The 25,702-nt window shown below is 42.6% G+C and overlaps 6 protein-coding genes across 6 annotated transcripts; 3 read left to right on the top strand and 3 right to left on the bottom strand.

Annotated features, from left to right (window-relative positions):
- Nucleotides 1–45: 45 nt before the first annotated feature.
- LOC134877660 (thiosulfate sulfurtransferase-like) lies at nucleotides 46–2,961 on the bottom strand. Its single transcript, XM_063903249.1, has 2 exons — nucleotides 1,771–2,961; nucleotides 46–808 (listed from the first exon to the last, which is right to left on the bottom strand). Exons 1-2 carry the CDS (start codon nucleotides 2,357–2,359, stop codon nucleotides 510–512), a joined length of 888 nt encoding a protein of 295 aa, XP_063759319.1. The 5' UTR covers nucleotides 2,360–2,961; the 3' UTR covers nucleotides 46–509.
- Nucleotides 2,962–3,862: 901 nt separating this feature from the next.
- LOC134877659 (3-mercaptopyruvate sulfurtransferase-like) lies at nucleotides 3,863–6,337 on the bottom strand. Its single transcript, XM_063903248.1, has 2 exons — nucleotides 5,713–6,337; nucleotides 3,863–4,588 (listed from the first exon to the last, which is right to left on the bottom strand). Exons 1-2 carry the CDS (start codon nucleotides 6,299–6,301, stop codon nucleotides 4,290–4,292), a joined length of 888 nt encoding a protein of 295 aa, XP_063759318.1. The 5' UTR covers nucleotides 6,302–6,337; the 3' UTR covers nucleotides 3,863–4,289.
- A 447-nt stretch (nucleotides 6,338–6,784) lies between these two features.
- Nucleotides 6,785–9,376, bottom strand: LOC134877661 (thiosulfate sulfurtransferase-like). The gene is made up of 2 exons (XM_063903250.1): nucleotides 8,543–9,376; nucleotides 6,785–7,746 (listed from the first exon to the last, which is right to left on the bottom strand). The coding sequence occupies exons 1-2, from the start codon at nucleotides 9,129–9,131 to the stop codon at nucleotides 7,451–7,453; spliced, it is 885 nt and encodes a 294-aa protein (XP_063759320.1). The 5' UTR covers nucleotides 9,132–9,376; the 3' UTR covers nucleotides 6,785–7,450.
- Nucleotides 9,377–10,285: 909 nt separating this feature from the next.
- Nucleotides 10,286–16,386, top strand: si:ch211-256m1.8 (uncharacterized). The gene is given in 6 exon segments (XM_063903788.1): nucleotides 10,286–10,329; nucleotides 12,432–12,894; nucleotides 12,973–13,323; nucleotides 13,712–13,866; nucleotides 14,295–15,492; nucleotides 15,494–16,386. Coding segments are annotated over 5 exon segments (3,036 nt in total). The 5' UTR covers nucleotides 10,286–10,329; nucleotides 12,432–12,450; the 3' UTR covers nucleotides 16,382–16,386.
- A 12-nt stretch (nucleotides 16,387–16,398) lies between these two features.
- Nucleotides 16,399–18,251, top strand: LOC134877658 (asparagine--tRNA ligase-like). The gene has a single exon (XM_063903247.1). The coding sequence runs from the start codon at nucleotides 16,620–16,622 to the stop codon at nucleotides 17,607–17,609; it is 990 nt and encodes a 329-aa protein (XP_063759317.1). The 5' UTR covers nucleotides 16,399–16,619; the 3' UTR covers nucleotides 17,610–18,251.
- Nucleotides 18,252–20,684: 2,433 nt separating this feature from the next.
- Nucleotides 20,685–25,657, top strand: mief1 (mitochondrial elongation factor 1). Its single transcript, XM_063903234.1, has 5 exons — nucleotides 20,685–20,817; nucleotides 21,072–21,225; nucleotides 21,317–21,497; nucleotides 21,879–22,150; nucleotides 22,269–25,657. The coding sequence occupies exons 2-5, from the start codon at nucleotides 21,079–21,081 to the stop codon at nucleotides 23,106–23,108; spliced, it is 1,440 nt and encodes a 479-aa protein (XP_063759304.1). The 5' UTR covers nucleotides 20,685–20,817; nucleotides 21,072–21,078; the 3' UTR covers nucleotides 23,109–25,657.
- Nucleotides 25,658–25,702: the final 45 nt, after the last annotated feature.

The raw sequence follows: 25,702 nt of genomic DNA, 5'->3' as shown, positions 1-25,702 counted from the left end.
CTTGCACAATTGGTGGCTGACTAAATACTTTTTTGCCCCACTGTATTTCAAAATGGAAAAAGAGGGGACACTCAACCCAAAGTTAGCATAACAAACCCAGGACTTCACCATTCATTTTCACATTTGTAAAATTCATCGATATATCAACTTGATCTGCTTCCATCATGAAATTGCACTTATTAAAATCAAAAGTGTCCTATAATCATACATTTTAGAGTCCTGTAACTACGATACATTGAGACACAAACAAAACTGTCATGTTATTTCCAGATATTCTAAACCGTTCGAAAATATGAAACTTTCCTAGGAAGGAAAGTCAGATACATTGGATAAGCAGAGTAGATTATTAGCTCCTGAAACAAGTTTAGTTCATTATTAAGTTTCATAACGGGCTGAATGTTTGCATACAGCATGTGCTATGTCCCCAGAATCAGTAGAAAGTACAATACTCTTTATCTATCCCTCCTGTTGGCAGCTTTCCCTTGCGAAACTAAGAGCCTTGCTTCTTATCACACCTTCGTCCCCTCTCCCTCTGAGATGATATACTCCGGAGATGCCCTTTTAAACCATTCAGACCAGGAGCCGTCATAAACACACACCCCTGGGTAACCGAGCACATCAGCGGCCAGAACAATGTGGCAGGCCGTGATCCCGTAGGCACAGGTAACCCAGAGCGGCTTCTGCAGATCCACCCCCGCCCCGATGAACAGTTTGGACAGGCCTTCAGTGTCCAGCTGCTTCCCCGAGGCATCCATGAAGGAAGGGAACGGCATGTTGATGGTACTGGGGAAATGACCCGGCAGTATGCCTGCGAGGATGAAACAGTGAGAAACATCTGGGGCAACACTGACATCACTAAAAGAAAACAAACACAACTTGAGCTTCTCTGATCTTTACTTGAGTACTTACAGTTTTTTATACTTTTTAGGTAATCATTTACCTATTAGTTAGGCTACTAGTTACTTTACAGATTCAGATTACCAATGCAAAATATAAATAAACAAATAAATGATGTTGTTTTTTTTAGAGGTTAAGATACAGGGCAGTAAATAAAGTAGCTCCACATGCATTAATGCAATTATAACCAAGATATAACACATACAATTCTGAAAAGGCCATTCTGCAAGTGGATGGGACTTCAATATATTTTGATGCCAATACTTTTGCCAGTATTTTCACTAAGTAAGCTTTTTAATGCAGTGCTCTTAAAATATCTGAGTAATTCTTGTCATTGTGATTGATGACAGCACAGCAACAAATAAAACTGTGTTTGAAGTTACACTTTTTGACACGGTCAGTTATTTTCACATTATCAGAACATTTTTTCTCATTTTTTCATTTTCTTTTTAAACCTGAGTTCTTAATTAAGTTTTGTTTGTAAATTAAACAAAAAACATTGTTCATGTTAACTTGTGGCTTCTCTTATAAAAGAATCCCTCAACTGTATACAGTCCTAATTTTCCAAGCCATTTTTCTCTTTTAAATCTTCAGAATTCTACATTTCCACGGTTTGTTACTGTACACACGGCTGATGACCATTTATTTTCATTGCATAAATTGCCTATAAGAAAAACATTATGTAGGCTATACTGAGAAATTGCTTGATTTATTGTTATAATGTGCAGAATTGCAACAAATTATTGTCATGCAACTTTCTAAGCATTGCACTCTTAACCTGCATTTTTTTCGTTGGAAATATAAGAGTAAGGAATTTCTTTTTTCTGGTTTCTGCTCAATGGAAAAAACTTGTGGTTTAAATATGCATCTCACCGTCTCCTGGCTCCGGTTCAAGACCCCTGTATCGACCTGACGACCTGGCATCCACAACCTGCACCTTCTTGGTCCTGATGTTCTCCAGCATGTCTTCATAGCTCTTCACCCACGACGCATTCAGGGTCGCTTTGAACTCCCTAAACTCCGGCTTGGAGTAGTCAGAAGACACCGGATGGTCCTCAGCCAGCCAGTTCTTGAAGCCCCCGTCCAGAACCGATACCGACCTGTGTCCAAACAACCGGAACATCCACCACACCCGGGGCGCGCAGAACGACCCGAAGTCACTGGTGTCGTACACTACTACATGCGTGTCATTCCCAATGCCCAGATCTCCTACATACTGGGAGAAGTGGCTGGAAGTTGGCAGCATGTGATCAAAAGCAGAGGTCTTGTCCCTGCAGTCTCCCAAGTCAAAGAACGATGAGCCCGGGATGTGTTTTTGCACAAATTCAGCCCTCGGGTTGCGCATGGTTCTTGGGAAGTGCCATGACGTGTCGAGGATGCGAAGTTTGGGACCGACGAAATTGTTTCTGATAGCACCTGCCAGCCACTGACAGGACACCAGAGCCCGGGTCTGTGCCGCCATGACGAGCCGATAGAGTCAGTACAAGCTCCGGGCGCTAGAGGGCAACGTTAGAGAGGGCGTTTTAAAGAGGAGTAATAAAGTAAACATGAATCATAGGAATGTTTTGTTTGTGTCTCAACAAATCGTCATTTAATTATTGTAAAACGTGCACGTTCATGATAGGAGCAGGTCAAGTGGATACACTGATGATTTATTTGACACATTCCTTCTTCTGATCAGACTCAATTGGACTTTTATATTTGGTAGAATAAAAGTTGACAGGGATTTCTGTTGTGTATCCCAGGGCCTTGTGTGTTTTTTCTGGAAAGGAATGTTTGTTTTCTTTTGTTTATTTTCAATGTTTTGAACCCAAAAAATGAAACACAATTTTCTGTACCACTATTGCTTTGGGACATTGAAAGAAATTCCACATATATCACTGAAATTACACGAGACAATCTTTGAAATGGTCCTTTAAGTTAGAAAAATACATCTTCTGAATTATCTGAGCTTTGTTATCACAGCTTCTTCCCTCTCCCTCTGAGATGATGTACTCCGGAGATGCCCTTTTAAACCATTCAGACCAGAAGCCGTCATAAACACACACCCCTGGGTAACCGAGCACATCAGCGGTCAGAACATTGTGGCACGCCGTGACCCCGGAGCCCCAGGTAACCCAGAGTGACTGCTGCAGAACCCCCCCCCCCCCCCGCCACCACGCTGAACAGTATGGACAGGCCTTCAGTGTCCAGCTGTAAACTGCACAGCAACAATACTATTATAACATACTATTATAATATAATTTTAAAGTCAAGTTAAATATAAGGTGCACTTTTAAGTCATTGAAAATGCTTTAAAAACATGGTTCACGAAGATACAGTGGCGTTACCTTTAACTAGGCAAAGTACACTGCCCAGTCACAAGCCTGTGGGGGCAGTGCTATGATCTGGGGTTGCTGCAGTTGGTTTGGTCTAGGTTCAGCAACGTGCCCAAATAATGAGGTCAGCTGACTACCTGAATTTACTGAAGGACCAGGTTATTCCATCAATGGACTTTTTCTTCCCTGATGGCACGGGCATGTTCCAAGATGACAATGCCAGGATCCATCGGGCTCAAATTGTGAAAGAGTTGTTCAGGGAGCATGAGACATCATTTTCACACATGGATTGGCCCCCACAGAGTCCAGACCTGAACCTGATTGAGAATCTTAGGATGTGCTGGAGAAGACTTTGCGAAGTGGTCCGAATCTCCGGTCATCAAAACAAGATCTTGGCGAAAAATGAATGCAAGACAGAAATAAATGTTGAGACATTGCAGAAGCTTGTGGAAACGATGCCACAGCGAATGTGTGCCGTAATCAAAGCTAAAGGCGGTCAAACGAATATTAGAGTGTGTGACCTTTTTTTTGGCCAGGCAGTGTAGATGCTTCTGAATGTGGAGTGGCCTTTTGTTTGTTTCGTTTCACCCCCAAGGAGCATAGCAACAGCTGACATCACAACAAATCCAAAGTTAGCATAACAAAACCAGGCTGTAACCGTTTATTTTCACATTTGTAAAATCCATCGATATATCAACTTGACCTGCTTCCATCATGAAATTGCACTTATTAAAATCAAAAGTGTCCTTTATTAATACATGTTGGAGTCCTGTAACTACGATACATTGAGACACAAACAAAACTGTCATGTTATCCAGATATTCTAAACCGTTCTAACATATGAAACTTTCCTAAGAAGAAAAAGTCAGATACATTGGATAAGTAGAGTAGATTATTAACTCCTGAAACGAGTTTAGTTAATTATTAAGTTTCATAACGGGCTGAATGTTTGCATACAGCGTGTACTATCTCCCCAGAATCAGTAGAAAGTACACTATGAGGCTACTGTGATACTCTTTATCTATCTCTCCTGTTGGCAGCTTTCCCTTGTAAAACTAAGAGCCTTGCTTCTTATCACACCTTCTTTCCCTCTCCCTCTGAGATGATATACTCCGGAGATGCCCTTTTAAACCATTCAGACCAGGAGCCGTCATAAACACACACCCCTGGGTAACCGAGCACATCAGCGGCCAGAACAACGTGGCAGGCCGTGACCCCGGAGCCACAGGTAACCCAGAGCGGCTTCTGCAGATCCACCCCCGACCCGCTGAACAGTTTGGACAGGCCTTCAGTGTCCAGCTGCTTCCCCGAGGAGTCCATGAAGGAAGGGAACGGCATGTTGATGGTACCGGGGAAATGACCCGGCAGTGTGTCTGTGAAAGGGAAACAGAGGAGTGAGAAACATCTGGGGCAATACGGACATCACTAAAAGAGAACAAACACAACTTGAGCTTCTCTGATCGGAGTTTTCTTGAAGCTTTCAGACACATCTAATGGACCTGATCAGCAGATAGTAGCTTAGTTTGTATAGAGATGGTTCAGTTAGCACCCATGACAGTTTGACCATCTTTATCTGCACTATTTTGATCTCTTTTTAGGTCTTATATATATCGTATGTTGCACTGATAGAGAAGCCTGGGATTTAAGATTTCTTCTACGCTGTTTTTATCGTCCATGTGACAATAATGAATCTTGAAGAACATGATATGAGGCTGAAAGACATTCAGTAAGTGGACTACTACGCAGGAGGAGAATTCAACTGAGCAGATCTACTAATGCAAATTACTTAAGTATGATTTTGAGGTATTTGTAAGCTCTTCACTTATAGTTTTTACATTTTTTATAAGTTTTAGACAACATTTGACCTATTAGTTAGGTTACTACTTGCTTTACAGATTCACATTACTAATGCAAGATATAATTAAACAAATAAATGATGTTATATTTGTTAGGGGTTAAGATACAGGGCAGTAGCCTAAATAAAGTAGTTAAGAGCTCAACATAATGCATCAATAATTATAACCAAGATATATAACACACACAATTCTGAAAAGGCCATTCTGCAAGTGGATGGGAATTTAAATATACTTTGATGCCAATATTTTTGCAGTACTTTCACAAAGTAAGCTTTTAAATGTAGTGATTTTATACCGTAATACAATATCTCAGTATTTGTTCTAGTACTAAAAGCATGTCATTGATAAATGCACAAAAACAAACAAAACTGTTTGAAATTACAATTGTTTACATGGTTTTACATCACAAGACCACAATATGTAAAATAAGGACTTTTCATTAAATAAATTGCGTACAGAAATACATCATGTAGGCTATACTGAGAAAATGTGTGTGCTAAAATGTGCAGAATTGCAACGAATTATAGGCATGCAACTTTCTTAGCTTTGCACACTTAGCTTTTACATTTTTCGACTAAGGAATTATTTTTTTCTGGTTTCTGCTCAATGGAAAAAACATGTGATTTAAATATGCATCTCACCGTCTCTTGGCTCCGGTTCAACACCCCTGTATCGACCTGCTGACCTGGCATCCACAACCTGCACCTTCTTGGTCCTAATGTTCTCCAGCATGTCTTCATAGCTCTTCACCCACGAAGCATTCAGGGTCGCTTTGAACTCCCTAAACTCCGGCTTGGAGTAGTCAGAAGACACCGGATGGTCCTCAGCCAGCCAGTTCTTGAAGCCCCCGTCCAGCACCGATACCGACCTGTGTCCAAACAACCGGAACATCCACCACACCCGGGGCGCGCAGAACGACCCAAAGCCACTGGTGTCGTACACTACTACATGCGTGTCATTCCCAATACCCAGATCTCCTACATACTGGGAGAAGTGGCTGGAAGTTGGCAGCATGTGATCAAAAGCAGAGGTCTTGTCGCTGCAATCGTCCAAGTCAAAGTACGAGGAGCCCAGGATGTGTTTTTGCACAAATTCAGCCCTCGGGTTGCGCTTGGTTTTCGGGAGGTACCATGACGTGTCGAGGATGCGAAGTTTGGGACCGACGAGATTGTTTCTGATAGCATCTGCCAGCCACTGACAGGACACCAGAGCCCGGGTCTGTGCCGCCATGACGAGCCGATAGAGTCAGTACAAGCTCCGGGCGCTAGAGGGCAACGTTAGAGAGGGCGTTTTAAAGAGGAGTAATAAAGTAAACATGAATCATAGGAATGTTTTGTTTGTGTCTCAACAAATCGTCATTTAATTATTGTAAAACGTGCACGTTCATGATAGGAGCAGGTCAAGTGGATACACTGATGATTTATTTGACAAATGTTAAACAAAAATGTCTGGTTTTGTTTTTCTAACTTTGGGTTTAATGTCTCTTTTTTCCCTTTGAAATATCTCCAGTGCATGATATGGAGGAAAAGCTCCTTTATTCAATAACCAGAACAGTCAATATTTAGCTGTGTTAGTTGTCAGTGGAAGAAGGGCAACATACTGTGGGTCAAAGACATATTGATTGACCAAATCTCCCTCACACTCAATGGGTTTATAGGAAAATATATCATAGTTTAAGATAATAGGCCCACAAAAAATAAAATGAGACACACATTCTTAAACTTGCATTTATTAATAAGAAATTGTCAACATAAAAAAATAGGTTTATTTCAAATCACATATCAAGACTAATTTGTTTTACCTTCTAAAATGCTTCATCTAGGACAGTTTATAACTGTTAGGTAAAAGGCTTTGACATACAAACTGGACCTATCAAAGTGTTCAAGGGCACATTCTTTTAAGTGCATTACCTCATAGTACCAGCAGGCTGTGCCATGTGGATACATTTCCACAAGAACCCACATGGGGCAAGTGCAGGAGTAGAAAAAGCTCAAAATGTGCTGAAATGAGCTAAATTGAAAATAGCAGCATCAGATTTGTTTTCAGTAAATAAGGACTGTAGAAGGACGGTAGTAGTTCTTTTTAACATGTTTAAAAACACAGTTAGAGTTTGTGGGAGAGAAACTCCCTTTAGAGGGAACTTTGGGATTTTGGCCTTTGCCGACCATTTACATGCACAAAACCTATAGCACACACTACAGAAAAGGGAAAGCCACAATAAATTATAATCGGACCTCTTTGAATCCACATTCAGATTCTGTAACAAGCACGCACAGCATATACTTAAGTTTATTTCTGGAAGCTTATATAATTGTGATCACAATTAGAATGTATCAGTATGCCAGTGTGAATTATTTTTTTTAAATGCTGATAGGTAAATTAAATCTCTGGTTTGACCACGGTGGCGACATGCTCAGGTGGAGCTTTGGTGAACCACTCATCCCAGGATCCGTCGTACACAGAGGCCCCCGGGGCCCCACACAGGTGAGCAGCCAGCACCATGTGACAGGCCGTCACTCCGGAGCCACAGGTTCCAATGAGAGGCTTGTTCAGGTCGATCTGTGACTTCTCAAAGAACTTCCTCAGCTTCTTCGGGGGGAGCATCATGCCGTCTTTATCAAGGAACTCCCAGAAAGGCATGCATTTAGAGCCGGGGATGTGACCCGATTTGACACCTGTGGGAAAATTATACAGAAGATTATCTTTTTGGACATACGTGTAGCACAATTAAGTATCCCTGTTTTAAGTATAATCACAAGAGAGTGCTAGAAATCAACTTTGACGTTCAAAATACATTTTAGTAAAACAATCAGGCCTAAGGAATAGCCTATGACCTTTGTGCTTATTTAGCATAGCAATTGGATTTTTGAGCATTGATGTTAAGGGTGTGTTTGCTATATAAATTATGCCCTTTTCTAGTGACTTTAAATCACTGGAACATTTATTTGTATCAAAAGAATGTGCAGCTGTTTCCCACAATGCACAATTTAGCTTATAAAAACTAATCACAACAAAACCTCTTAACTTTGAGTCACAGAGGCCGCCTTGTTTACTCTACAAGCTATACATAATGCAGCGATACATAATGCAGCGATACATAATGCAGCGATACATAATGGACACATACAGTACATTAATACCCTCCTATAGACTGGTAACATCAACACAACCCTTGTGACATATAGTGTCCTACATCATACAACCCTTTGTATCTCTGCACAACACCACCACTGTTAAACTGAACAGCTCCAGAGTGCCAGATTGTAGGAATACTCTATAACAAGTAAAAGTCCTGCAATCAAACTATTACTCAAGTGAAAGTACAAACATATTAGCATCAAAATATACTTTAAGTACGGAAAGTAAAAGTACTCATTATGCAGATTCACCCATTTCAGTTTGAACGACAAACAAATACAAAATAAATATTACTTTAGTGCAAACATTACACATAGGCCTACAACTACATACCCTCTCTTGGTTCTGGTTCCAAGCCAAGGAACCTCTCCCGGGGCCTCACATCCACCACCTGGAACTGTTGTGTGTTAATGTTCTCTGTCATGTCCTCAAATGACTTCACCCAGGAGCGGTTCATGGTGGCGGTGAAGCGCGCCCCTTCAGGCCGGGTGTACGTGCCTGTTGTCGGATATCCTCGCTTGACCCAGTCCCTAAAACCCCCGTTGAGCACCGACACTTGAGGGTGTCCAAACAAGCGGAACATCCACCAAACCCTGGTGCAGGAAAACGCCCCGAAGTCACTGGCGTCGTAAACAACCACATGGCTGCCATTTCCAATGCCCAAATTCCCTACATAGTCTGCAAAAAACTGCTCACTTGGGAGCGTATGATCGTACTTTGAGGTTTTGTCTGAGCACTCGTCAATGTCGAAACAAGACGCTCCTGGGATGTGAGTTTCTGCAAACTCCTTCTTGGCGTCTCGGTTCATCGTGGGCAGGTACCAGGACGTGTCCAGGATCCGCAGACCAGGTCCAACAAGGTTTCGGTTGACCATGTTTGCAAGCCATTTTGCAGAAACAAGAGTTTGAGCTTGCATCCCCATGTTTACAGGTGTCTATGTCTAAGGTTCACAGCTGCTGTCAAGTGAGCCTCGGCTCAGTGTGACCAGATCTGAGTGAGAGTTTCCTGCACAGAGAACTATAAGACAGCCCCGATAGGGACCTCGCCAGGAGCGTTGAAGTCCGTATATACCACAACGTACAAAATATAAATCACATTATAATAATTTGCACTCTGTGATCATAACACACAGCCAGCAACAGGTATATCTGTTGCGCATTTCTTAGTGCATTTACAGTACGGGTAGTCAGAGCGGCCAAAAGTAAGTGGAAACGCGTTAAATTACAGTTAAAATGGTTCATATACATGTAAATGTTTTCAATGTATGTTTGATTTCAATACATTCAAACCTTTTTTTCTTAAATTGTATTTTATTATTAGTTTATTGTAATTTTCTGCTTGTGAAACATTCTGTAACAAAAGCAAGAGCAAACAGTTCATTTCAGTTAAAAGTTAAGATTTATCTTGACTTTGAAACCTTATTCTTTTTTTATTTAAAAACATCATGAAGTGTGAGTTCAAACTATCTAAAAACAGAAACAGACACTGTAGGCATTTTTGCAATTTTGAGGTTGAAAAAATTCAAATTGAATACTACCATTATATACCCTTAATAATGAAAATGTACATCCAGTTGATGTGAAATGAAACAGCTTTTTGATGGCAATAACACAAAACTAATTTAAACAGTTAATGTTTTGTCTGCTGTCATTTGTTAGGTAAAATTGGGAGCTCACTGGATCCATTAATGTCTGTAGATTGAATCATTAATGCCAGACATTAACAATATAGCAGAGCAAGTTCAGACATTTCTGGCTATAAAGACCATTGGTGTTATATTATCATATAAACACGATAATGATGATGGTGCTTTTGTGAAGTTAGACTGTGTATTAGTCATATATGATGTACAAAACAAACAAACAAAAGAGGGACGAGACAGGCAGAGAGAGAAGAGAGAGTGAGAGAGAGAGAGAGAGAGAGAGAGAGAGAGAGAGAGAGAGAGAGAGAGAGAGAGAGAGAGAGAGAGAGAGAGAGAGAGAGAGAGAGAAATTGAATTGCTTAATTGGAGTCACTGCTTGTATATTATCGTCAAACCCTTCTTGCATTAGTCAGACCAAGTTTTCCTCTCTGAGACTCTTCTTCCACCCTTACCGACTGGCCCGATCTCTGAGGTTGAGGTAAGCTGATTTTGTTTTTGAAATGATTTCTATGAATAACAATAATGTCCAGATGAAGGATTTACAATGATGATGGTAATTCTGAAACATAATAAGTCATGTTGTTTTTATAAATTAGGTGTTAAATTAGGTGAATTAAAAAGCAAGTCATTTCTGTCACTTCACATGTTTTTTGGCAGTTTTGTGGAGATGATTTCTTGAGAGTAGTTTTAAAATGTAAGAATAACAAAAGTCCTTAATCACAACAAGTCAAGAAAAAATATATATAAAAAATGCTGTCTTTATAATTATTAATAGTTGTTACATTTCCAATGGAGTAGTTATTTTATTAAAGAAAATGCTTTTTTTTCATCAAGATATAAAAGAAACAGATATACCAATTAAATCAATTAATATTGAATATTGATATACTGTGTCTTTGTGAAAACACAGTTCTCCGTTATCTCCTGTTAATCTACATTCCTCCTCGTGATCAGATTTACGTGGACCTTTATATTTAGTAGAATAAATGGGATTTCTGTTGCGTATCCAAAGGCATTGTGTGTTGTTTCTGAAATAATATTTATTTTAAAATCTTTTCTTTTCTTTATTTTCAATGCTTGAATTAAATAGAATTTCCTTTACCGCTATTGCTTTGGGAAAATCACAGAACATCTCAAAATATCTCAGCAAATACAATGTAAATAATCTGCAAGGTCTAACACCACTGGGATTACATGAGACATCTGTGAAATTGTCCTTTAAGTTAGAAAAATACATCTTCTGAATTGTTTTAGCTGATTTGAAAAAAATATTTGAATGTCCGTAAAGTCTGGTCTGATCTTATGGGCATTGTAAGCCACGCGCCCCCACCCTAACCCTTGAAAAATATATATTATGTCATACATGGTAGTAGACATACTGGAAGTACTGCTTGTAACCAGTAAAGGAACTATTGGAATCACAAGACCACTATCCCATCTGAATCTGAATCCATCCTCAGTTAGAAAACAGACAGACTGCATTGTGTGCAGGACTTACACTGATCAGGAGAAATCTAATTTTCTAATACAGCAAGGGACGCATTCCCTTGACAACCAGCAACAAATCATGCTTCAGTTTTATACTGACAATTAGTGACTAAATGCTTTCACGTGGGAGCAGATAGGATTCGTTATCAGTTATTGCTCTGGTCCGATTCCAGGGGCATTGTTTAATGGAGAACTAAAAGCTGGATGCGTTCCATGCATATTTACTACATTCATACACAAAGAGACCTGTGTTCGATTCAGCTGTCCCTTACCAACATTCAGATCATTCAATTAGTGGTTCCTCTAATGTAAGAAAGGTTGGACATCATGTGAAGGAAATGTAATAGGGATGAGAAGAGGCACATGCCAGATTGTGTGTGCGTATTTAGTCCTACTGTACAGTATGTCAGCAGCCCGGTGAGGCTGTATGAACAGTATGCTAAAGTCTGCATGCACGCACACACAATGACAATGTTAGCATGCTGCCATTAGCAGATAAGATGTTCACCATCTTAGTTAGGCCTACCATTACTACATTAGTATGTTAGCATGCAGCTAAAATGTGCTAATTAGCACACTTGAGGATGATTGGAATTCATTAGTTTTGCACTTTGATCATATTTAAGTATTGGACAGATGCAAATAACCTCACGATGGTGCTAGATGAGAAATGATCAGATCCCTAATCTGTTGTTTGTATCATGTTTCATGATTAGGTGATCTTCCTTTTAACACAATTGAAGATGATGTTCAGCCGCTTCTGATGATTTAGGATTTGTCGTGCTGACTTTGGCTGATTTATTGAATGAGTTATACTTGGCATAACTCCATTCCTGGCCCCGGTTTACTGTATTTTTTAGAGGAGTATTTGTTTCTGTTTTGGTTAGGCTAAATATGTGTGTTTGCTGAGATTGTAGAGTATGCATGCAAAAATGTGTTGTGGTGCAATACGGTTTACATGCAAGGGCATGCGTTTTGTTTTTCTGTCTCCTTTTTAAGCTATAATTCTACTGCAACTACAATGCACAGTCTTGTCCATCAATTAATCAGCACTTAGTTTCCCCATTCATTGTTTTTATCTTTCTTCCTCAGCCTACTCCACATCAACAGGATGACACTTTTCAACTACCCTGTTCCAGAGTTGGATGTTACCTTGCAGGAAGTGAGTCGTGTCTTGCAGCTCACTTTAAGAGCTGACCTTTACCCAGAGTTCAAAAATACCCTGGAACAGCAGAGGGCGCTCCTTCAAGAGGCCCAGGAAAAACTTGCAACAAGAGCTTTAGGCAAAGAAAACTGGGTGACGGAGCAATTCAAGAGAAGTCTGCTGTCTTGTTACGACCCCCTACCCACCTCTACTGCCCTTCCTGTTGTTCTTCTTCCTACCAAAGCAAAGGGATGTACCCAGCTAGGGAGGGCAGCTGCTCTCCTCTGGGCTGCGGCAAAGCTGTACAGCGAGCCTATGTTGCTGGAGGGCAATGTGCCAATGGAGAACACACAACAGTCCGAGGTTTTCGCTGCCAGCCGGATTCCTGGCAGAAGTCAAGATGAGATCAAGGTGAGATTATTGGCAACATGAAAAATTAGAGGTCTTAACAAGTCTGCTCTATTTCTAATCTTCTTTTGCTTGCTCCAGGTCTACCCAGATAGCCTTCATGCCATTGTCACCTGTTATGGAGGAGTGTTCCCTGTCGACATACTGGGGCGTCCCAGCACTGGTGGGCCAGTTTCTGCTCGACCGTTTGTTGACATCTACAACCAGCTGGCTCAGGTGATGGATCAACCCAGAGCAGGAAAACAGAATGATCCATCTGCCATTTGTAGCCTCTCGGCTCTGGACCGCAAAGTCTGGGCTGCCACCAGGGAAGAGATCTTGGGGCAAGGAGGGGAGACAGCGGCATCCCTGAGTCTGATGGAGAGCGCTGTGCTGACCCTCTGTCTGGAGGATTGCAACCCTCCCTCTGAACTGGCTGATACTCTTAATGCAGTGAGGCTCGGAGAAGGAGGAGAAGGCAGCCTTTATTTGAGATATTATGACAAGGTATTGGATATTATCTGGCTAAGGATTTTCAACTATACGGAAATCAGAATTCTTACATCTTTCATAAACACTTTTTCCTACTGTTTGAATTTGTTTTTCATTATCGTAATACTGCCTTTTCTGAACTGAAAAGCTGTTTCACGACCTGGTAAAGGTGCATTTTAGATACCACACAAAGCAGTTTGTAATCGTTGTAACTTTTTAGTTCACAGTTTGCTGCGTGCCAAGATTTTAAAGTTAAGAAAATGTCCATTCCAGGTTTGAACATATGCTATCAGTGCTATTAAGGGGGGTCAGTGCTTAGAGTGTTCATTCACAGTTTCCTCATTTACAGGTGGTGAACCTGGTGGTGTTCGAGGACAGCACAGCTGGGATGGTGTTTGAGCACAGTGCTGTCGATGGGATGGTGGCCGGTCTTGTGACGGAGCATGTGTACAACCTGTCTGAAACTGTGGACCTAAACCTTGTCCACACTGAAGCAGTCAATGGGTCTGTCATAGTAAACAATGCTAGTTATGTGTGTCCACCTCCCTAACATTCCCCTTGCAAGGAGTAAATACCCCAAAACTGAGCCTCAACTTAAAAGAAACACACCCTGTTCTCACTTTTGATTTGTCCTCCTATCCTGATGTCTTCTCTACTCTCAGAGAGCAGAGAGGCCTGTTTGATGCTTGGGTTAACTTTTCTTTGCAGCTTTCCCTGAGGCAGACTCTTGGGGAATCCGCTGCCAAGCACATGATTGTCACACCTACCCATATGAGGCACTACAAACATGGCCGTTGTGATCCAACATACTCACTCACCATGCATTCTCACAAGTTAGTAAATGCCTTGGCGTCTTGCATCGGCTCAAATAACATGATCATATACACTGCTGACCTGCTACGCTTGTTCCATGTTGCATTTTTGGAGCATAGGAGCCTCATCAGAAACACCAAAAGTGGTCATGGAGTTGGACCCCACCTAGCTGCACTGCGTCGATCGTTGCCATCTGACAATCCTCTGAAAAAGTACCTGGACCCCTTTGGATGTCCATCTGTTTACCTCACAGGTACAGATATGATGGAGGGCGTGGAGTGTGGAGTAGGGAATGTTTATGCCCAAGATCAGCTGGCTGTAACCTACCTTGGAAAAAAAGACAAGGTTCGCATTGTGCTTAATGGAAAAGGGAGCTTTGCTCTAACACTGGAGAAACTTCAAGCAAGTCTGAAGACAAACCTGAAGTTAGTGATGCTCCTTGCTGTTAGATATGCCATTGCATGCCAAATGGGAGCCATTGAGCGTCCATTGAATCAGGGTCAGCCTGAGAAAATGAATGGAGAGACCAAACACTACCAAGAGAGCCCAAACAATGGCAACGCCACTGTTGTAAACACCTCTGGCACTGTCACAGACTACACTCTGGTAATCCATGGTGGGGCTGGAGAGGAGATGATGCTTAACACCGAAGTGATTGGCGTAGTTGAGTTTGCTCTACAGACAGCCTTAACCCTCGGATCTCAAGTGCTTCAACAAGGTGGCAGCAGTCTAGATGCAGTTCAGAAGTCAGTAGAAGCTCTAGAGGACTGCTTCCTGTTCAATGCAGGTAAAGGCTCAGTATTCAACCAAGATGGCAAAAATGAAATGGAAGCAACCATTGTGGATGGCAATGCAATGAGGTCAGGATCTGTTGCTTGTGTGCAAAATGTAAAGAACCCAATAAAAGCCGCCAGGTGTGTCATGGAGAAAAGCTCCCATTCACTCATTGTGGGAGATGGGGCTGAGGAGTTTCTGCAGGGGTTGGAGGAGAAGAAGAATCCTGTTGGGCCTGAGTATTTCTACACAGATATACGTCACAAACAGTTGACTGCAAAGCTCGCTGCAGGAAATACCTCAAAAAATAATCACCCGCAGACAGTTGGAGCTGTGGCCTTGGATCGTTGGAAAGGGTTGGCTGCTGCATCATCAACAGGTGGGGTAGTAGGTAAGCTGAAAGGGCGAGTTGGGGATACAGCAATAGTAGGAGCAGGAATATATGCTGATGACAAGTTAGCCATTGCCTGCTCTGGAGATGGAGATGTGTTTCTGAGGCACACAATTGCCCAGAAAATAGCAAGTCTCTACCACCACACAGGCCTATAGTTTGAGGCAGGCTTGTAGGGAAGTGATGGCTGAAAATCTCAATGGGATCTGTGCAGGAATCATAGCTCTGGATTCTAAAGGTGATGTCATCATTGAAACGAATGCTGATGTCATGTTCGTGGCCTCAATGGTGGATGGCATTTCACGAGTGGAAGTCCTCAGGCCCCTCAAGAGCTTCTCTGATGTGATCTGGGAAACTGATGAGCTGGTCGCTTACCTGGATCCCAAACCCTGGACCCCTGGGTCAACCATTCTGAAGAGAAAAACTCTCAGTGGAGCAAGCAGCATCTTTCAGTTAGCTACACCTGATGTTTTGACTATCCTACAAGGAGCAAAGGCTGTGTCAAGCTTGCTATGCGAGAGACTGGGAGTGCAGCGCTGTGCCCTGGTTTTCAATCCAATCCCAAACCAGCCAGCACAAATCCGACTGCTCCCGCTTCATGGTCTAGAGCCAAAGTGGCAGCCCCATCTGGCAAGTGAAGAGGAATTCCACACATATGACCCTGGTTACTGCACTTCCAAAAGTGGCCCCCGCTGGGATGACGAGGCACTGGACCAGGTTCAAGCCAAGATTAGAAGAGGACTGCCAACACCAAATGCACCTTCCTGCTTTGACTTTTTTGGAGATGCTTCCAATGATAACCTGTTCAGTTGTATTGTACGTGGAGAGCAGCAACAGTGGAGAGTGTGGGAAGACAATGAGCATGTTGCCTTCCTGACACCTTACCCAAACACTGCTGGACTAACCATTGTGGTGCCTCGCAAACCACTGTCCAGTGACATCTTCAAACTGGAGGAAGCTGACTACAAAGCGTTGATCGTAGCCACCTGTAAAGTTGCCAAACTGCTGGAAGAGGGGATGGAGCTCAAGGTGTTGCACTGATCTTTGAAGGCTTGAGATTGATTATGCTCATGCCAAGCTCATCCCTCTGTTGCCTTCACCAGATGGAACCAAGCCAGCTGAACTGCAACCAGAATGCTACCAAGGTTACCCTGGATTTGTGTCATCACGGCATGGCCCAGTTGCTGACCTCGAAGCCCTTAAAAAGGTCCACTCAAAAATCACCCAGTGCACACCTCCTCATTCATGGCAAGACCCTCAGTCTCACTCCACACTTGCCATGAAGAGCCAATGGTACCGTAACCTGTTCCGGATTCAAAACACCCTTTTCCACAGCACAGTGGAATATTTCCACAGTTCCTGCCAGTACTCCTACGCTCTAACCCCTCTCACCACAGACACCATCTCTTCGCCAATGGGCCTGGGATCTGACTCAGAACCCGTTTCTGTTCACTTGCTCGGCCAGGACATCTACCTCGCTGACTCAATGCAATTTGTACTTGAATACTTCCTTCGCTTCCAGGAGAACTTGCCAGGGACATACTACATATCTCCCAGCTTTAGAGGGGAAGATCCTGATGCCACCCACTTGAACCAGTTCTATCACGTGGAGTGTGAACTGTTGGGGAACATGGACAAGGCCATTTCCACCGCAGAGGGATACTTGGCTCATCTCACCAAGTCCATGCTGAAGAAACACTCTGATATCATCCTCAACACCGCCGGGACTCTTACACATGTCAAAGTCATGCTGAGTAAGCTGGATGGAAAAATCCCACTACCAAGAGTCCCCCTAGACCAGGCCATTCCCATGATGCCCTCCACCGACTGTCTAGAGTGGGTGCAAGATGGCCAGCCGCAGTTTGGCAGAAAGCTAACACGCAAAGGAGAGCGAGTCTTGATAGAGAAATATGGTGGCGCTGTTTGGCTTACTGAGATGGACCATCTAGGAGTTCCCTTCTACCAGGCCTATGTGGAGGGCACTGAGCGGTGCAAAGCCAAAGCTGCGGATCTTCTCCTGGGTTTAGGTGAGACTGTGGGTCTCGGTGAACGTCATTCCACCCCTGAGATGGTACAGGAGGCCCTCAGACACCATGGAGTGCCAGAGCAGTCCTACAAATGGTACCTTAACATGCGGCAGGTGAATCCGCTCCTCACCAGTGGATGGGGCATGGGAACGGAGCGCTACTTGTGTTGGCTGCTTAAACATGACGACATTAGAGATATGCACATCATTCCTAGGATGAAAGGAATGAAGTACATGCCATAATCATAAGTACTTCACAGGTCTACAGACCATAAGATGTGATTTACGTGTAACAATGTGGCCAAAGAGGAATATACAATATGGATTTAAGTCACAAAAAATGGCATATGAATCCAGACTTTGGGAAAGTCTTCCATCTCGAGTGCTTTATAATCATTACCAGTGTTCCTTTCTGCAAATTATTATAGCTTTTAATACAACCCAACCCTTTGAACCAACCCTTGTTCATTTTAAAGTAACATGTCCTGTGCTACAGTATGTTATAGTCTTGCAGCAAAACCAGAGATATCATTTTAGAGAATTAAATTAATGTAGAGAAAGTTTATTTGGAGGTTACATGAAGTATATCAGCATTTGTTTTTTAAGTGTTAACACAGTGGTTAAGCTAACGTGTCAATGAAAGATAGTACAGCTTGTACAATTGGAATTGCTCATTGCATTGTCTCATCTTTTCTTTGTGTGAGACTTAATAAAATGATTGACAAAAGATGTCACAGGATAAAATGTGTATGTGTATATTTGTTTTAATGTTTGGGACAAGATGAAGGTACGTGTTTATGTCTTTGGTCATGCATTTTTATTATTTGTGCAAGAACATTATTTATACTGTTCCTCAATATAATAATATCTTTGTTTTAATATCTCTACCACAATCATTGTATTAAAAGGATCTCGTGGAAGTCATTTGTGTTGATGCTCATTTTACTATTTTGTTAATAGACCAAGCACATATTGTACCTGTTTTTCAACCTGGAGATATGTTACAATTTAAAATGACAACTCCCATGTTGATCAATGATCGTGGGTTTGGCTGCAACAACTCATCAGTTTAAAAAAAAGCCAACCAATGAATTTCTCCACCCATGCAAAACCTGTGCATAGTCACAAACACAGAGAACCTTGCAGTGTGGATTTCTGATTAAAAAAGACAGCATTGACAATGTCGACAAATACCATCGTGATAGAACTGGTTCAAACCAATGTATGTTTCCACAATTGGATATCAAAACAACAAATGGTCAGGTAACCACAGAAGGTGTCTCACAAGCATTCTTCTTTAACGCCACGAAGAAAAGAAGAAGCTTACCCCTTTTAAAGATGAACTCGCAAAGGCTTTCATTGCAACTGAAATCCAACCTTTATACAGGTTGTCTCCTTCTTTAGTTTCAAGCCAATATGTATGAATAAAACTCAATATAACAAGTCAAACAGTAATAGACTGCAGATCCTTTAATGCAGAAACCAACAGATATGAAATCCAAGTGACTACAGGCAAAATGTGCATGGTTCAAATAGATAAAGGCTCAGTTGTGATTGATTGTAATATGTTGTAGACTAACAATGTTGGTACACCAGTAGGATACAATATGTCACTTAAACCATAAATAACGTTTAGAGATTTTTTCAAATTTAATTAACATTTTGTATCCTGCGCTAATTTATAGTTTTCGAAATGAACATTTTTTAAATGAGCAATTAAAGATGTGTTACCTTTTCTTGGTGTACTTTTTAACAATAAGCAAAAGTAACTCAAACATCATAAACACTCAACGATAGAGACACACATCATTTAAATAATTCCTGGAAGCATCAAATACAATTTATCAGATTTGGCGAATAGAACATTTACGCTGATAAAAAATATCCAAAAATAAATTCATAAATAAAATAAATACCTTTAAAAAAAAAAAGTGAATTCAGCGACATGCTAATAACCCGGATGTAGTATGTGAGCAATATTTGTTTCCGGTTGTCACTGTCGAATCTGACCCCCGGCTTGAACACAGCCCTGCCTCTCTCTGAAGATACACCTTTGGTCTGATTTCTGAACCGTAAGTTGTCCCATTTGAACTTTTATCCTGTGTTTACTCATGTTTTTGCTTCCTCTATACCCTCCTTGTCATTTTATGAGTGTTTCTTGTCAACAAGGCTGGCTAAAGCTAAGGTCAGCGCTTGCGTAGCCTGACAGCTAGTTAGCATGCTAAGCTAACATGCTAGTCAGGAGTGAGCTAATGTGTGATTTTCCAATGAGCCAGCCATTTTCTGAAGACTCATTAACCTCTGTAAATTACATTCACACCGTAGTACAGTCGATAGAGTGAATAGAAACGTAACAGTAGGTGGAAATCAGACAGACTGTTAGCTACAGTGTTAAGCTAAGTAGTGACATTTGGATGCTAAAGCTGCCAGGAGCTGACACTGCTGTACCTGAGAGGCTGTAATGTTGTTGAGTGTGAACTGTGTGTGTCATCGTACTGAAATATAAACCAGCAAAGGAGCAGGTTGTTTGACCTCTTGTATAAAGGTGGTGTGCTCTTAAATGGACATGACATGTATTGCATAATATCTGAAAGGCATGGACAGATTGAACACAATATTTGGTCATGGACGAACAGTGGGATACTGCTTTAATAGCTCAAAACAAAGTGATTACCAAACAAGACTGATTGGCAGTTGGCTTTATCTGGAAGCCTCCTGTGTGATTTGCAAGTTCAATGCATTACATGTAAAGGTAAATAAATCTCCAAAGTAGCAACCTCTGAAATGTCTTTCCCCTTATACTCTGACTGTGACTCCACTACTACCAGTTACACACCTCAATTACCATGGACCTAGCTTAATGAAAATAATATATTTTGGCAGATATGACCTTTCTTATGTTTTCGATATGGTATACAAACCAATATGCAACTTTGATGTTTGGTAGTATTTTCACAACTGGAAGGATAGTCGTTTTTTATTCAAACATGACTGTCTATGCAGTTTACATTGCAAATATTCTTTTAATCTGCTGCGTGGTCATTTTTGCACTGTATTGAGGTTATAAACACAATCTGTAGTTCAAACTACAGCCCTAGAACTGGTAGATTACTTATATTCGCTGACTTTTCCCTCATCACTTGCTATCCTTTCCCCAGGTACCAGTCCATGTGTGGTCCCTAATGGGCGGCTGGTCTCGCAGTGCCGTGCTGGAGCTCTACCGGTCGCTGCTCCGCGCAGGCCGCCAACTTCAGTACACCGACCGCAACTACTACCGCCGCGCCGTGGCTCGCGAGTTCCGCCGCTGCCAAGACCTGAAAATAGCTGAAGACAAAGAGGACGCGCTGAAGAGGGGCCAGTTCTTCCTCAACAGCCGATTGGGCGGGCTTATGTAGGGGGGGAGGGGTCATCTGGAGGAGGGTTAAAGGGCATCTGGAGGAGTGTCACCCAGGTAGGTTTGCAAATAAGATAATACTCTTTGTCAGCAGTGGCTTTCTTTTAGATTTGACACATTCTTTGTAGGAGGTACTGGACGGTTTGTAACACTATAGGGCAAAAGTCATCAGTAGGAACGTGTATGGTGTAGCTACTCACAGATTTTCTTTGTGTCAGACATATATTCAATAGTTGCCTCTGAGTTAAGCAACTGAAAGAAGAAGTTTCCCTGTAACCTTCCTACCATCGTCTTATTCTTGATTTTCTCAGCTGCAGGATGGCGGGGGTGAACGGAGACCGCAAAGGGAAGAAAGATGACAATGGGATCGGCACTGCCATCGACTTCATGCTCTCAAATGCTAAGCTCGTGCTGGGAGTGGGGGGAGCGGCCATGCTGGGGATTGCAACGCTTGCTGTCAAAAGAGTAAGAGATTTCTCTACAACAGTTTCTCCTGACACAGCGGAAGAAAAGCTCTTACTTAGCATCCAAACTCATGCAATTCTTTACCGTGCAGATGTACGACCGTGCCATAAGTACTCCCAACAGCCCGACCAACATGGAACAGACAGGAAGGAGGAGCTGGGAGGAGCCTGCGTGGATGGGTTCATCCCCCCGGGTGCTGAACCATGATATGAAGTCTACAGTGAGCCGGTCTCTGCAGAATCTGCCCACTTCCTCTCATGCTTTTGAACCAGGTGAGGAAAAGTGAAGCAAAATCTCCCACGTCCTTCTGTGAAATATATATTTTTTTTCGTGTCATATTTTGCATCCTTTAAGACTTTCAGCCAGCTGTCATTTCATCTGTTGACAGACCGCCTTTTTGGAGGATTCTTGCTCTTTCTTTACAGTGGGTGTAGGTGTCTTCCTTTACTGTGGTGCTGTAGTGAGTCAGCCGGGTGTTTGAGATCAGTTAGTCATTTCTTAGATACTTTAGAAGCCCCTACTTAGGACCCGTAGAAAACAAACCCATGCCTCTTCTGTATTTCTAAACATTAGTGGCTTCCTTCAATTCAAAAGTTATAATTTTTTTATGGCAAATTTCTCCTCATCTCTTTTCTCTTCTGAAATCTCCTCAGACTGTCTGCGGAGGGCCGTGGGTCGATCAGCTGTGGGAGGCAGCGGCGCCACTCAGTCGGACCTTCAGAAGGCCCGGATGCGTCTGTCGCTCCAGGAACATCTGCTGCACTTCTACCAGAATAACGTGAACATCCCCACCGAGGAGCAAGCTGTGGCGAGGAGGGCAGCGCTGGACATCTGTGCCGAACTCCGGGTGTTCCTTCACGCCAAACTGCCCGACATGCCGCTCAGAGAGATGTACCTGAGTGGCAGTCTGTACGACGAACTGCAGGTAAGAAAACAAAAATGTGGTTCTGCTTTTAGTCAGGGCTGGGTATCAAATGATCTGATATATTTGACTCTGTATTGATTTTGATATTCAATGTAAATCCCTTCATTAATTTGTTTAGGTGGTGACAGCGGACCACGCCCAGCTCATGGTGCCTCTCATCTTGGAGAAGAACCTGTGGTCGTCCATACCCGGCGAGGACACCATCATGAATGTCCCGGGTTTCTGGCTCATCCGCAGAGAGAATTTAGAGTATTTCCCTCGAAACAGCAGCTACTGGGACCGCTGCATGGTGGGAGGCTACCTCTCCCCCAAATCAGTCCTGGAGGTCTTCGACAAACTCGTGGCGGGCTCCATCAACTGGCCCGCCATCGGCAGCGTTCTCGACTACATCATTCGTCCCGTGGTTCCCTCAGAGACGCTGACCCTGGAGGTGCAGTACGACACAAACCGGAAACTGTACGTGGACTTCCTTCCGTTACTCGTGATGGAGGACGGAACCTCGCTGATCGCCAAACCGCATCGTCTCGTCGCGGAGCGTCACGAAAACCTGTGGAGGCAGAGCTTTCGAGTGGCGGAGACGGCACGACTAAGAGCCCTCGACCAGGAGGACGGGGGCTGCCGCTGCGCCTGCCTGAAGCTGGCGAAGGCCATGTGCAAACTCAACCCCGCCCTGAACCGGCTCAACGCCAGCCAGCTCACCAACTGCATCCTGCTGCTGTGCGAGAAGGAAGGCGACTGGACGCAGGAGGCGCTGGCAGACCGCTTCCTCCAGCTGCTGCGGGCGCTAGTGGGACACCTAGAGGCTGGGAAGCTGCCGTGTGCCCTCAGCCCGAAAGTGAACTTATTCTGCGAGCTGACTGAACAGGAAGTGGACGAGCTGGGGTACACGCTCTACTGCGCCCTGTCCGATCCGGAGGGGCTGCTGAGAACTGACATGGAAGAGATGCCACAGCCCTGACAACCCTGGGGAAAAACGTCACTACCAACAGAAACGTGTATCTTCCAGTAACACTGATTTGTGGCGATGGTGACCTCGACATAACGGGTTTCGGGGAGCAGAACAAAACAGCATGGAGTCATCCCAAACACTCGATCTGTTCAGTCTTAAAATCAGTGAGAAAATGTGATGCACACTGTAGCAGCTACTCAATGTTGGGATCTCTGTTGACCTGAAAGATGTTTGTGTCGTGCTCATGCAAAAACTATTTGAGTAAGTTAAGGCCCATTGATGGATCTCACCAAAGCCACTGTATTAATGAGGTTGAGAGGAGTCACTGATATACATCACAGGGGAGGTAGTGAACTCTGGATAGGCTGGTGCAGGAATGAGTCCTAAAACCTGGAAATTAGTCAGCATTTTAACACTTCAAGCTTTTCTCGTCTCGACTTCAATGGTTTTTTGAATGTGTTTTTGTTTGTAAGCCTGAAATAAGGTCTGTGTTTAACAGAAGCTTAAGAGATGCTCACATGCTAGAGAATAGCTTAAGCTTCAATCTCGCAAAAACGGCGGTACCTAACAAGTGGCTAAAATAGATCACGCCAAACATGAGCCGCCTGTAGCTTAGCGGTTGTAGCTTCAATGTGTTTACCACAGAGCTTGTTTTCCGCAATATTCAAAAATGAAATGGAAAAACAACTCCTTGCAACGCTAACTTCCATGATAGCCTACAAAAGCACATCATCCCTGCACCACTCTATTGGTTTGTCCATATGAGAATACGGTAATAAGGTGAATATAAAACATGCGTCACCTTTGTGCTCCTATTTGGATCTTTTAGGTGCTCCAATTCATTTATTTCAGGACGGTTTTGGAAGGATGGTGTGATGAGTGTGTGTAAGCCAATCCTAAAACTAATAAAATGTCAATGAGCTAAAGAGACAAGCCTTCTCTTTTCATCCACCTTTTGTTCCCACAGTGCTCTACTGGGTTTGTCAGAACCTCATAAATACAGTGGCTGCATTGAAGAGTTATGAATGCTTTTCCGGGATCTGCAAACATTGGGCTGTGATGGGAATGTGTGCATGTGTTCTCTAGAAATCAAACGGGGGAATTAGAAAATGTATGATGCCTTTGTAACTCAACATTCAATATGAATCAGATGTAAAGCTGAATATACCGCCATAAATAGAACATGTATGTTTATATTTATGGGAAATGTGAAGCTTCTGGTTTGTCGGTTATCATGAGATTTGAACAATTCAGCTCCACCATTTTCTCTATTACTGTGTCCATATGTCTAAAACAGAGCCGCTCTGTCATGTCAGGAGGTTTGGTTCTTCAGTCATACGTCTGATATGCTTTATTACCTCACTTAAAACAAAAGAACACTTTAATATCTGGTTATTTTTTGCACTGTCCGAAAGTTCATAGGTGAATCCAAAGTGTCTCAGCTGGAAACTGAAGGTGCTTTTGTCTCCTGGTTTTTGCTTTAATTTAAATCCAAATTTCCTCTGAATCATCATCTTCAAAATTGACTGTTTCTGGAGAGTACGTCTTTCTGCTTCATCCTTTTTTTTGAGAACTCTCCACTCTAGACACACTGCTGTTAAACTGGTACTAACGTTTGTCTTTTGAATTAGTCTCAGTATTAATTTCATGTCATGTTTGCATAACGAACAAGGAGGCTGTTACTTCTGTATAGGTATTTTGTCTTTGTGCATACCTGTGCACGTTTCAAGTCTGTATTACCCCCCAGTATAACTTATAGGTCAGTGGTGTAGGATCTTTCTGTTCTGCTTAGGAAGACCTGTAGTGATTCTCCGGTCAAATCTGTTTATATCTATAGATTTCAGGTGCTAGTCTCTCCTGGGTCGTGATCTGATTGAGAGGGATCTACTCGCAGATCCTCAGTTATATAATGCTAGATTAGCCTGCTCCACAGTGCAGGTGGAGACAATACAACAATAGCTGCCAGACTGTAACGTGTCTCACTCAAACATGTCCAAAAATAATCACATGGTTGCTTTTTGTTCTCACTTTTAGCCTTAGAATGAGAAATAAATGCAGTGATGGAGCCCCTTGTGTGTATAGTGTGCAATATGCAGGGTTATTTATACTTCTGTTATGCATTCAGTTAATCATCATCCAGAGAACAGGTGAATATTTTTCTATTTATTGTACATTTGTAACCAAAAAGAGCTCAATTTTATTTGCATTTCACTCACCATGTAAAAGGTACCACTTATTGTGCTCCATGAAGTGCTTTGTGCTGGATGTACGGATCTGAAATGAACTCACGGTGGATCGCTGTTTGCATTCAAAGCGTCTTCCTGTGCAGAGGAGGGGAGTCACTGTGCCACTTCTGTATTGTTATTGTGAAACAAAAAAAAACCCAAAGTAGATCACTACCTCTACCTTGTGGAGTTCATACTAACCATATGCTTTGTTGCATGCTGTATACCCCCCCCCCCCCCCCCCCTGTCCTCTGCTTCTCCTTCTTTAAGTTCAGCTCTGGAGTTGAACGTGGCAGCACTTTGTATACTTCCATTAAAATATTACAAACGATATTCTCCTATTTGTGTTTTTTCTAAGGATGCGGTGGGAAAGATCAC

The sequence above is a fragment of the Eleginops maclovinus genome, chromosome 16, assembly GCF_036324505.1.
Source record: "Eleginops maclovinus isolate JMC-PN-2008 ecotype Puerto Natales chromosome 16, JC_Emac_rtc_rv5, whole genome shotgun sequence".
Taxonomy (NCBI): Eukaryota; Metazoa; Chordata; class Actinopteri; order Perciformes; family Eleginopidae; genus Eleginops; species Eleginops maclovinus.
The sequence above is the reverse complement of the archived record's forward strand: the minus strand, read 5'-3'. Positions and strand labels throughout refer to the sequence as shown.